At 38.6% G+C, this 11808-nt stretch overlaps 3 protein-coding genes across 6 annotated transcripts; 1 reads left to right on the plus strand and 2 right to left on the minus strand.

Moving 5' to 3' along the window:
- Nucleotides 1–712: 712 nt before the first annotated feature.
- Nucleotides 713–4272, minus strand: LOC115245258. 4 transcript variants are annotated; one of them, XM_029823489.1, is made up of 4 exons: nt 4134–4272; nt 3498–3573; nt 1790–2066; nt 714–1705 (listed from the first exon to the last, which is right to left on the minus strand). In XM_029823489.1, exons 3-4 carry the CDS (start codon nt 2001–2003, stop codon nt 1227–1229), a joined length of 693 nt encoding a protein of 230 aa, XP_029679349.1. In that variant the 5' UTR covers nt 2004–2066; nt 3498–3573; nt 4134–4272; the 3' UTR covers nt 714–1226. The 4 variants fall into 4 exon arrangements, with proteins under 4 accessions (XP_029679352.1, XP_029679347.1, XP_029679349.1 ...); XM_029823492.1 differs by lacking the exon at nt 3498–3573 and having other exon boundaries at nt 713–1705; nt 4134–4165; XM_029823487.1 differs by lacking the exons at nt 3498–3573; nt 4134–4272 and adding an exon at nt 3263–3448 and having other exon boundaries at nt 713–1705.
- A 299-nt stretch (nt 4273–4571) lies between these two features.
- Nucleotides 4572–7235, plus strand: LOC115245257 (ubiquitin carboxyl-terminal hydrolase MINDY-3 homolog). The gene is made up of 6 exons (XM_029823486.1): nt 4572–4712; nt 4794–4959; nt 5323–5725; nt 5845–6113; nt 6248–6545; nt 6694–7235. The coding sequence occupies exons 1-6, from the start codon at nt 4611–4613 to the stop codon at nt 6998–7000; spliced, it is 1545 nt and encodes a 514-aa protein (XP_029679346.1). The 5' UTR covers nt 4572–4610; the 3' UTR covers nt 7001–7235.
- A 724-nt stretch (nt 7236–7959) lies between these two features.
- LOC115245255 (another transcription unit protein-like) lies at nt 7960–11252 on the minus strand. Its single transcript, XM_029823485.1, has 6 exons — nt 11133–11252; nt 10263–10964; nt 9765–10153; nt 9026–9616; nt 8731–8935; nt 7960–8570 (listed from the first exon to the last, which is right to left on the minus strand). Exons 1-6 carry the CDS (start codon nt 11176–11178, stop codon nt 8404–8406), a joined length of 2100 nt encoding a protein of 699 aa, XP_029679345.1. The 5' UTR covers nt 11179–11252; the 3' UTR covers nt 7960–8403.
- Between the last annotated feature and the right edge of the window lie 556 nt (nt 11253–11808).

Genomic DNA, 11808 nt, shown 5'->3' on the forward strand with positions numbered 1-11808 from the left:
TGGGTGAAAGTCAAACTAATTACGACGAGTACACACACCGCTCCGCGTTGCAAAACCAACACCTCGCGATTCGCACGTCTCGCGAACGAATACCGGACCGCTAAACCGGAACATGTACTACTGCGGTGTACGGCTTATCTCTTCTTTCGCCTAATCTCTCTCCGGTAATCTTCGCGAATGCGGTCGATCCCGTTTCCCTTTTTCTTTTTTCTCACATCGCTCGTTGTATATAACTCTTACGTGTATTCCTCCACCGAGTCGTTACACATACTTTCCGCGGTATGCGAATACCGTTAAAATCTATTCGAAGTATAGATTCTCCGAGTTAGAGCGAGAAAGAGAGAGGCGTATAATTCGTCATATAAATGTATATCGAATATCACGAATTATCTGATCATAAAAACGGGACACCTGTTCGGCAATGCGCTCCTTCATCTCGTGCCCGATTTACCGGATAAATTTCACCGTACAAATTTCACCATACACGCATAAGATCGTTGAAACTTGCGAAAGCATCAGAAAACTCTCAAACGACGTGCTGCGATAAGTCGCTTTAATATATGGATAGATCGGTGTAGAAGATTTTGTCATCTAAGAATATGTGTCGCAAACATATCTATAATTCATTGAAAAATGTTTTATCCTTACATAAAAACTAAAAAAAAAAGAAAAAGAAACAAAACAAAACAATATGTATGTTTTTTACATGATGAGAATGTTTTATTTTATCGCATGTGATAAAATACTTATTTAATTACACTCGCTTTCATTCTACGTAATTAAGAAACCAAGAAATCTTCGTCTACATCTATAAATGGCATAATTATCAACTGAGCGTTAAATTAATTTTGAATAGCATATAATTCTATACTTATATATCGAGATGTCAATTAACCTGCGGCGGGCTGGTCGGTAGAATCATTCAATCAATGCATCTTTGAATATCCGAAATTAACGCTTACGTCGTACTGTTTCATTGTACTGATTTGTTTTGACTTTCTATATTATACTTTCGATTACGTCGCCATTTCCATGAAAGTCGACGGCTCGAATTGGTGGATTGGTAACGCTAATTTCGCGTATCATTTGCGCGAGATTATTTTCCGCAGATTGATGATAATTACCATGCGATGATTGGAAGAGGAATCTTGGAACGATCAATGGGGAGTACAGCGGGTATCTTGGATATGAACGTCACGTTAGGATGATCCAATTTGGCGAGCATTTCAAATATTAGGATCAACGTTCGTCGATAACACAAAAGCGTATTGACGTCTCGGCATCTTCGTTTTGGCTGGTTTCTTCGGCGTATTGCTAGAAGTCAACCCGACAAATCTAGGATCGGAGGATCCCTCATCCTCTTTTGTTTCATCGATGACGGAAGTGCCTCGTAACTTCGACATAAACCAGTCGAAAAAGCCGCTATAGCCAGAAGACGCTTCTTCGTTTAGAAGCGTGTGAGTATTGCTATTCTCGGCATCAGGCAGAAAGGAAGCCAGACCGCCAAGGTCGTCGAGGAAACTCAGGTCGATCTCCTTCTCCTCCTTGGTCGGCGGGTTCCTTTCGTTAGTCGCACGGGAGATTTCACCTTGCGCGACCCTGACGTAATTCCGCTCTCGGTGGTCGCCGCTGTCGGTGCCGACCTCCACGTTAACACGAGGTACCTCACGCCGTGAAACCTTGTCGCCGGTGCCTACCTGTTGGCCTGCGTAAGGTCAAAGAATTCTTATGAAATAATATTTCCACTTGGCAGCGCGATCTCTTCGCATGAAAAATCTTTCTCTCTCACCTCTCGGTTTCTCCCCATCGTCCTCCTTTGTGGGTAACGGCCGAATTTCTAGCGGACTTATCTCGAGTCCGTGATACATGCGGATCTTCCATATCGGATACTTTCGTTGATCCAAATTCGACGGCAAGATAATCTTGGAATCCAGTGTCGTCGGATCCGACCACAACATTTTCGTTACTAGACGATGACCCTTGATAATCTCGTCGTTTGGCATCGTTCCTTCGATTAACCAGATCGATTGCGCGACGATACAGCCGAGGAATAGTAATGGCGTAATCTAAAGAAATGATAAGCAGACTTTAATACAGACGTTTCGTAAGACCGCTTCTATCGCTTGGTATTCCCGGCGTTTCACTTTTAAATCGAAGGATGTATCTAAATTACTTCCGGTTAATTCATAAATTACAAACAAATATCTCGACAAATGATGGAACATTACTGATTCCATAAGTATGTCTACATATATATATATAATATATGTACATTTGCATAGATTCTAAACTCATTTCATTTCATTCTTTCGACACCATGAAAGCGAAAGCAGGTCGGAATCGACGCGGTTCACCGATCTGCGATGGACCATACGGCGTCTCTAAATACGCAAATGTATATAGGAAATTATGCACATAGAGAAATAACATAGAGGAGATCGTAACCGCGAGTGTATACGTGTGTGTGTTAAATTCAATAAATTCTTCCAAGCGTCCAAGTATTTATTAGAGACTCGCATGCGTTACACGTATTCATTCATGTGCTTGCAAACATTCGTACGACTTGCAGAACGACTTGCCGGCTTGACAATGAGAGATCGTCTCTTATATAACAAAGATACCTTTCTCCGATATTACTCCGTAATTGCCGGCAAAATTATATGAATGGATCGTTTCTGAAGCCGAAAGCGCTGCATGGAAGGTCATTATTCGTCGCAAATGTGCTTCCGGTGTATTCTTTCAACATGAACACGCTCGGTCAAGATTAACCGAAGAGACGAGATTTGAATGTTTAATCGCGCTATATATATATATATATATGAATAGTTGTCGGGATTGCTTCAATTAGAATACTAATGTAAAGAGGAAACTTCCCAAAAGTTACAACTACACACACTTCCGCGTGTAAACCTCGTTATTCTACTTCTAAGTAGGATCATAAGATCTCGGAACTCGCCAGTAAAAAGTATATATACGATCGCTCTCGCAAATCCGTACTGGCAGTTATGACTCATTAGGCCCAGCAGAATCTAATTATGCTATGCGATTAGCGTAGCGAAGCGAGTGCTCGAGGAGAAAATAACGTCGGTAGGTCTGCATAAAACGTTACGTGTCTTCGTCGCCACGACATGTTCTTCTCTGCGGAGTATCTTTGCTAACCGTGATCCGTTAACGACGATCGAAAAAAAGAAAAAAATGTATGACGATAAAATTAACAAAATATACATCGCTTAAAAAGGAAAACGCTGACTGATACACTCGCCTTTATGCATCTCGCGAACATGTTTCCTGCGATGTCTCGGTTTGCACAAGCTCATGACCGATCGTCGACTGACTTACTGATCATCTCGAAACGCGAGACTTCGTTTCTTTAGATTAGACCTCGTTTCCATTATTTCGGGCTTTTCAAAGCGCCCCTGAAGGACATTCGTTATCTCTCCCTCCCGCGCGTAAGAAATATTTTCTGTACTTTCCTCGGAATTCCAATCCTCGCCTACCTCGTCGGGTCATCACGGAATGCCTGCCTTCTCCGCCGCCGTAGATTTACGAGCCGTGACTTTCACTCGGAATGCCCTATTACGAGCAATAACGATAGAGTAATAACAAAATAAAATGTATAAAGCGTAAGAAATTATCCATCATATCGGCAAGTATTCTGACTATAATATAACTATATAACCCGCGCGAGGCGATTTTAACGTAAAGTTTACGTTAATTCTCTCTGTTATGTGTTAACTTTTAAATAAACGAAACGTAGAAGACAACTAATATAAGGGCCACTTCGACGACCAAAGTCCGATTAATTTAATCATTGATTAACAGGGCGACTAAAAGCAGAATTTTAAAATTTGTATTATATTATATATAAAAATTATATCGTTAAAAATTTTTATGTTGATCGCCTTACGATTAAATTAATTGGAATTTGATCGAAGTGGCTCTAAAACGATGCAAATAGAATTCTTTTCAACGGCTCCCTCCCCTCCTTCGTCATGAAAGAGATATATGCTCCTCGTTTTCTAACAGTGACAAATAAAATTGTCGTGCGAATATGTCATATCCTTAGTCGTCCTTAAGACATACACACGCGCTGGGAAGAGTTCTACGGCATATATTACAATTGATTTATATACCTTTGTGCATTTGTCCAGACGATGACTCACCAATTATAAATACGTATAAGAGAGAACATATCCGCTCTCGCGGAAAGATATTTCGATATATCGTCCTTTTTGAGAAGAGCCCTGAACATTGACGCGGAAACTCATTTTCGCGTATGTTCCCACTTTGGACAATTTTGTATTTATAGCTGTAAAAAGAATTATAAAAATTATTGTAAAATTAGTTTTTATTACTTATTCATAGGAGAGGGGGGAATTTTTTAAAGGATTTTCCGCGGTCAGTAATTTTTTTTTAGATAATAGAGAAAATTGACGATGCACATATTTTAATATTAAAGCACCGCATATATCAACTTTGAATGTTACATTGATAAAAAAGGTATCATTCTATAAGATTGCTAGTACATAATTTATTTGTCAGCATATATTGCTTATCGCCATTATCAGCTTCTTCTCGGAAAATGCTCCGTCTATAAATTTCACAAGTCTATGGTCCAAAGCACGAACTTATCTAAAGGAGAACTCGTTCAAAATGGCGACGTACTTGGCAGTTGTCTGTTGTGCATAATAGGTTATCGAGGTGGTGTGCCTGTATGTGACCGATAATCCTTGCGAGATTCCACGAGAAGCTAACGTACAAACACCCGAAAGTAGTATTATGATCATTTCCAGATAAGATTCGTGTACACGGCGCGTTTTAATCTCCCGTATATCGTGCGCATTCGGAAGATAATGGCCGAAAATGTCATCGCAAGCGACGACGAGGTCCTGAAAAACATTAAAACGCTCCTCTGGGGTTCGACCGTCAAGGAGGACATTTTTAAGCGATGGGCGCAAGGTAGCAAAGAGTATTACCCCTTGGACGATTGTATTTCTTAGAGACAGTGACCGATAAAGTCATGCACGTCATATTGCGCCGGTGTAATGGCCGATGAGCAGTGACAATTATAATAATTTTCACTGAAGACGACTTGAGAATTCACTTTTCACGATATCCTTCATGTTGTTCCGCAATCTCTTCGAAGATTCGCTTTACAATCCTATAAAATTGATCAATTTGATACTTTAATACTGAATAATGTTGAGAAGATATGCATGTGTTTTACATAATATAGAGAATCATATTATAGAGCTAATGAAATATTATAATCTTGTACTTTTCTAGATACATAGCTATAATAATTATCGTTTTTATATACAGGCTTTTACTTCAGTGTAGACGAACCTACCGCACTTGTACAGAGAGAAGGGGGGCCTTGTGCCGTGATAGCCTCGGTTCAAGCATTTATCTTGAAACAGTTACTATTGGAAAGCGATGTCATAACTTGGAAGACTATCCAGACTAAGAAGTGTGATCAATTACTTGTAAAAGCTATGATTGAAATTATAAATCAAGCTGTCAACGTTCGGGATCCCAAGTATTCGATAGTATATGTCAATGATTCCAATGACTTTGTATCCGGTAAAGAAAGCTCTAATTCTAAATTGACAGAGTCTGCAATAAATTCAGCCCAAGATACTAGCGAAGCTGATCAAATTAGTGAAACTAATTTGGTCACGAAACAAGCGCCATTGGAATCGGAAGTTTTTCATTCTCAATTAAGGTATGTTCATGCTCTAAAAAATATATAAAAATATATATATATATACCTTTAACCAATGATGGAACTATTTAATTTTTTATTATTTAGTCATTAATTATATTTTACTCATTGCATTTTAGAATATTTATTACAAGAAGCATCGACGATGTAGAGGATTTCTTCACAGAACGAATTGGAATGTTGAAAGATCAGTATGGCGTATTGCTGCTACTTTACACAGTGATGAGTACAAAAGGTGCTTCGGAAATATGTCTTGAAATGTTGGAGCCCATAGAACCCATGATTGACTCCACCTATGGATATGGAAGCCAAAATTTAATAAATTTAATGCTCACTGGCCGAGCAGTCAGTCACGTTTGGGATCACGATCAGGACATCAGTGGATTAAGTGAGATGGCTGTTTTGTTTTTCTTTAAATACAATATAACTATTCATATTTCGCAACTTCATGTATCTCCTGATATATATATATATAATGAATTTTTTTCTGCAGTAATATATAACACATTATATATTTCGCAGAATTACGTGGCATAGATAAACAGAATAAAGTGGGATTCTTGACTCTATTGGAGCACTTACGTTATTGCGAAGTGGGAACATTTCTAAAGTCACCGTCGCATCCAATTTGGGTAGTGGGATCGGACACGCATTTAACCGTGCTCTTCTCCACAGAGAAGCGATTAGTGAGTCCGGAAACACCGGCGGAACAGGCGCGAAGAATTTTTAAACGCTTCGATCCAGAAGGGAATAATTTTATTGCGGCAAATCAACTGCAGAATGTAATGGCGGAATTAGGGCTGGTAACTGATGCAGAATAGTATGTGCCCTCTTTCTCTCTTATTTTTTTTCTGTAAATTATTTATATCAATACTGCATTGATAAAACTATATAAAAGTGCTAAAAACTATATTAAATTTGACCATCAAAATATTTTCATGATTCAAAATTGTGGAATATTGTTGCAGTGTCAATATCATAAGAAGGAAACTGGATAGTGAAAATCTAGGAATAATACTTCTCGCATTGTTCATGGATGAATTTTTCCCTGAGGAATCATGCATGTGCCCGGACACATTTGTCTTGTATCATTACAATGGTCTGCAGCGTAGCAATCCGGAAAATAGAGTGAAGTATCATATGGGACAAGCGGTATTGCTCGAGTGCACTGTGAAGTGTATCATGGATAGCAATCCAATGCTAACAGTCCTGCAGACAAAGTGGCCAAGGATTGAGATACAGTGGGACATAGGACGGAATCCTAGTTTAAATTAGAATTTATAAACTGTAATATACATACATACACCAAACACAAACACAAACACAATAGGGCCGAACGCATAGAGTGACTTGACCAAGCGCTTCTATAGAATATCGTTGAGAGAGAGAATTATCACTTTAAGATCGTAGTCTAGTCAAATCGGCCATCCTCTGATTCGTATTGGTGAATACTATAAAGGATATTGATTATAACACCTGCCAATAAAAAATATTATTTATTTCCATGGAAATATAATAGTATCTGTAACACACATGGTCAAAATGAAAATCTATTTCAAGTATTTTATGTCATTTAATGTTAAAATATTGCACCGCCCTGTCTATGTAATGAGGTTCAAGCTTATTTTTATGAGGATGTTTAATATGTATTATGAAGACTACAATCTCTATTTCTCTAATTATATATTTTGCACAAAAGAAAATATTTCAATGAAATTTCTCAGCAGAATAGAATTTAACGATGGTCGATTGCAAATAGCTTACTATAATGACACAAGACAAGGTTCTCAAAAGGATTCTACTTATTCGCGCAGTTTACTTCATAATAAAATTATTCGTTACATTTTACGGCGGAAAACAATGGATTCTCTAGGTGAGCTAAAATAAAATTCATTTTGTTGTACATATTATTAAATGATAGATAAAATATACAATATATTATATAATATTATTATATATTATATAATATTATAAAATATTATATATGCGATGCCATCATTTTGAGACTTTGTGTGCGCTGTTATTTCACAATTTTTGCCATAAATATGACTTGAGTCATGTTTTAAGGAAAGCGCCTTTTTAATAAAATTATTAAATTTCAAATATTTTTTTCTAATTGCTAGTATAGCAAGCAACATAGCTATGAATGCTATAAAAATAAATCTGCGAGTAAAATGGCGCATTTTCGGAATATTATTTAATAATTTTCATTTATAATTGTAATTTTTATTTTCGATTATTTGGTTAATGTTTATTTTATATAACTATTGCATAAGCGCAGCAATGTTAAATAAACTTATTACTTTTGATTAAAAATAGTTATCGCAATTTGACTTTGTCTTGCAATTATTTGCAATAATTGAAACCCAAATTAAAAATTTTCTGGTAATTAATCGTGAATTCCATTACTTTTTATCTCGTTATTCTTCAATTATATAAACATTATTTTGATACACTAAAACAGATCAGTTTTATATGCTTGCAATTTTATATTTAAATTTACTACTGTATTAGCTCTACTTCAAGCGTATAATATTTATTATTATTGTCATATTTACATTGTATAAATCAGGCACGATCTATACCTGTACTATTTGCAGCTAGTATGTATAGAATGGTTTGCCTTATACTACTATATAAAGATTTTTATTTACTAAATTTTAAAATATGTATACATTTTAATCACTCGCATCGTCAACTTGATTGTCATCTCCACCACTTGCCGCAGATGTTTCCGAATTAGATTCTTCGTCTGAATCTTTAAGTGCCTTTCCTTTAGAATTCTTTTTGGGCCTATGCGTTTCAATGTCCGATCCTTCCTCATCCGAGGAATAAATATTTGAAGCTGCAAAGACAATATTTTTTAAATATCGCAAAAAAATTATTGCGCAATATTGTTTTTAATATACAGAAAAATCAATCTAACATGATTTTATGTAAGAGATATAAAGAAATAGATGATGCATTTTGAAGTTATTTCTTCTAGTATAGTACACAGAACTAACCTTTAGAAGGAATTGCTGCGATTCCCTTTTTATACTTATTTTTTATGGCTGCCAATGAAATTGCACCCTCATCGTCAGAAGCATCGTCATGATAAGCGTCGCCACTATATGCTCCTGCGGTACGGTTAGCGTTCCTGATACCACTAGTACTCTTCTTCGTTTTGTTTTGGACTCGCATGGCTATGCGTAGTTTCTCCTCCTCTTTCTAAAACAAAGAAAAAAGATACAATAAGATATTGGAGCAAAAGAGTGTGCAGGACTCAGTTTAATTTAATGCATAAAGAAATTGTAATACCTTTATCATCTCATATCTGTTCTGATCTGGATTCATTCCCACTTGAGAAAGAACTTTGATGCCAGAAGTCTTTTGCGATCTATCAGCTAGAGACATAGTCATCTTCCTGTGCGTGAATGATTCGGTAGAGTGCGGTCGGAAAGTTAATTTTGTTCTAAACACCGCTTGGCCTTGTAAACCGGTACCTTGGCGAATGTAAAGATGGTTATGATCGCCTTGTAAAGGCTGTTTGTATACGTCGAAGATTTCCGAACCCAGATGCAACGACATGCTACCGTCCGACCACTTGATGAATCTCGCATTGCTCTCTTTCACTACTTTGCCATCGTCGTTAAACGTTTCTTTCCATCTCAATGTATTTTCAACTTTGAGCTTCAATCGCGCTCGTCCTTCCTCATCCAGAGTTTCTTCCTCGTCTATTTCATCCTCATAGGTGTCGTGATCAAATGGCCTTGTTTCAACGGACAAGAAATTCGGCAACTTTACAAAGTGAATTTCACGTCCAAGATCAGTAGTAATTTTCGGAATTTCTACATCGATTCTAGTTTCTGGAGGCGGTTCTGGTTCTTCTTCTTTGTCTTTATCTTCTTCCTACGCACAAAATACGTTTAACGTTAGAACATCCGCGCTTCTCGTCAAAGCCCGCTTTTCTCACCTCGGATTAAAAATAAGTCGCGTCCTGAAAACTCATTGCGAAAGGATATAAAGATTATTTTCCTGTCTCGCCTCGTTAACTTACATTTTCGATGATGGCGCGATGACTCGGACCTTCCCCACCGCTCTCGGATCTGCCACGACTATGACTTCTGCTTCTACTTCTACTTCTACTTCTGCTTCGACTTTTGCTTCTACTCCTACTCCGACTACGGCTCCGTTCTTTCTCTTTCTCTTCTTCCTTCTTGTCCTTCTCGTCGTCTGTGCTAATGTCACTTGCATCACCGAATAATGCGTCCGCGGTTGGAGCAACGCTGTTCTCTTTATCTGCCGTCTCATTTTCAGAATCTGAGTTTATTATCGTTTTAACTCGTTTAACAGTTCTTTCTGTATCTGAACCAGAAACAGAACCACTGTTTTGTCGTTTAACTTTTGATCGTTCTTCCTCGCTCTCGTCAGATTTTGGACTTTGATCTAAACAAGAAGAAAATTCCATAACATTAGGTATAGTACAAATATAATTTTAACTTATTGCAAAGTTTCATAAGAAAACATATTTTATAGCAACTAATGGAACACAAACCTGTTCGTTTAAAGGACCTATTTGATTCATTATCGCTCTTATCATTTTTCGGGCTTTTGGATCTTGATCTCTTATCGTCAGATTTTTCGGAACCTGCTTTTTCCGCCGACTCGTCGAACTTTTTCGAGGACACGGGAGAATTCGAACGCCTTCCCGCTGGACTGGCAGAAGCCGCCGATTTATTACTTCTGTGCGAGGAAACGCTTCTAGATCGACGACTTTTCGGCGAATCCGACGCATTGGATCCAGGAGAAGCCGGAGTCTTGGACTTCCTTTCTGTCGAATGGGCAGATCTTGAACTGACGGGCGACTTCGGACTAGAGGAACGTACGCTACCGCGCGGAGACGGCGATCGTGATCTGGGTGACTTCTGCGAGTCTATCGAACTGTTGGAGGCTACCGACTTTGGACTGCCGCTCCTGGATCTCGCGGAACCGGATTTCTCGCTCTGAATGGAACCAACGCTCGAACGTCTCGAGCCCGATCCACCTGACGGGCTATCCGGTTTGCGGCTGACGTTCAACTTGTTGGACTCGACGGTGGATCTCGATGCGCGGCTGGCATTCGACGCGGGCGAAGCAGGTGCGCCATTTTCATCCTCGGAATGCTCGCTCCTGGCATTGCTTTGTATCGGAGCCTGCGACGCTCGACTACCGCTACGACTCGATCTCGAGGATGCGGAAGCATTGTCGGATTCGGATCCTAAAAAAACAGAACCGTGGAATTGTTTTCGATATAACCTTAAAAATTACGGAATTAACTGCTTCCCTTAAAATATCGTATCGTATACATTATTAATATTAGGTTTATAAACATGCAGAATCTGCAAAGGAACAATGCAAAAGTGGACATTTATCGATATTTACATACCAGAATCGCCGCTAGAATCGCGTAAAATCTCTCGCATCGGTGACATGTTTACCTGATAGGGCCAATTTCACGAAGCTCGGTTAGATTAACCGACGGTTAAAATTAGCAGGGTTCCAACTGAAATGATAAGAATGCTTGGTTTTCCTTCACCTCTATTTTCTGTTGGACACCCTGTTAATTTTAACCGTCGGTTAATCTAACCGGACTTTGTGAAATTGGCCCTAAGTCGTTAAGCCCGTGTCACACTACGCATTGCGGACGCGGATCGGATTTGGATTACAGACTGCGAATCGTCAATCATCCAATCAGAACTTTGGCTACTTCGCTCTGATTGGATAGATGACGATTCGCAGTCCGTACTCCAAATCCGATTCGAGTCCGCAATGCGTAGTGTGACACGGGCTTTAGTCGTTAGTCGCAAGCAAATTAACCACAGTCTATTATTCCAAGAATATTCTTAGAATAATAGACTGTGGTTGGTTAATTTGCTTGCGACTAACGACTAACGACTCATTGTAGACCGGGCTTGAGAAATTGACCGATCACAGTCAAGTATGAGAAGAATACTCGACTGTGATTAGTCAATTTCTTAAGGCTTAGGGCTTAAAATCTCTATTGTAGACGCCGCTTAGGGCCAATTTCACCAAGTTCGGTTAGATGAACCGACGGTTAAAAT

The sequence above is a fragment of the Formica exsecta genome, unplaced genomic scaffold (genome assembly GCF_003651465.1).
Source record: "Formica exsecta isolate Colony F162 unplaced genomic scaffold, ASM365146v1 scaffold933, whole genome shotgun sequence".
In the NCBI taxonomy this organism is placed as follows: Eukaryota; Metazoa; Arthropoda; class Insecta; order Hymenoptera; family Formicidae; genus Formica; species Formica exsecta.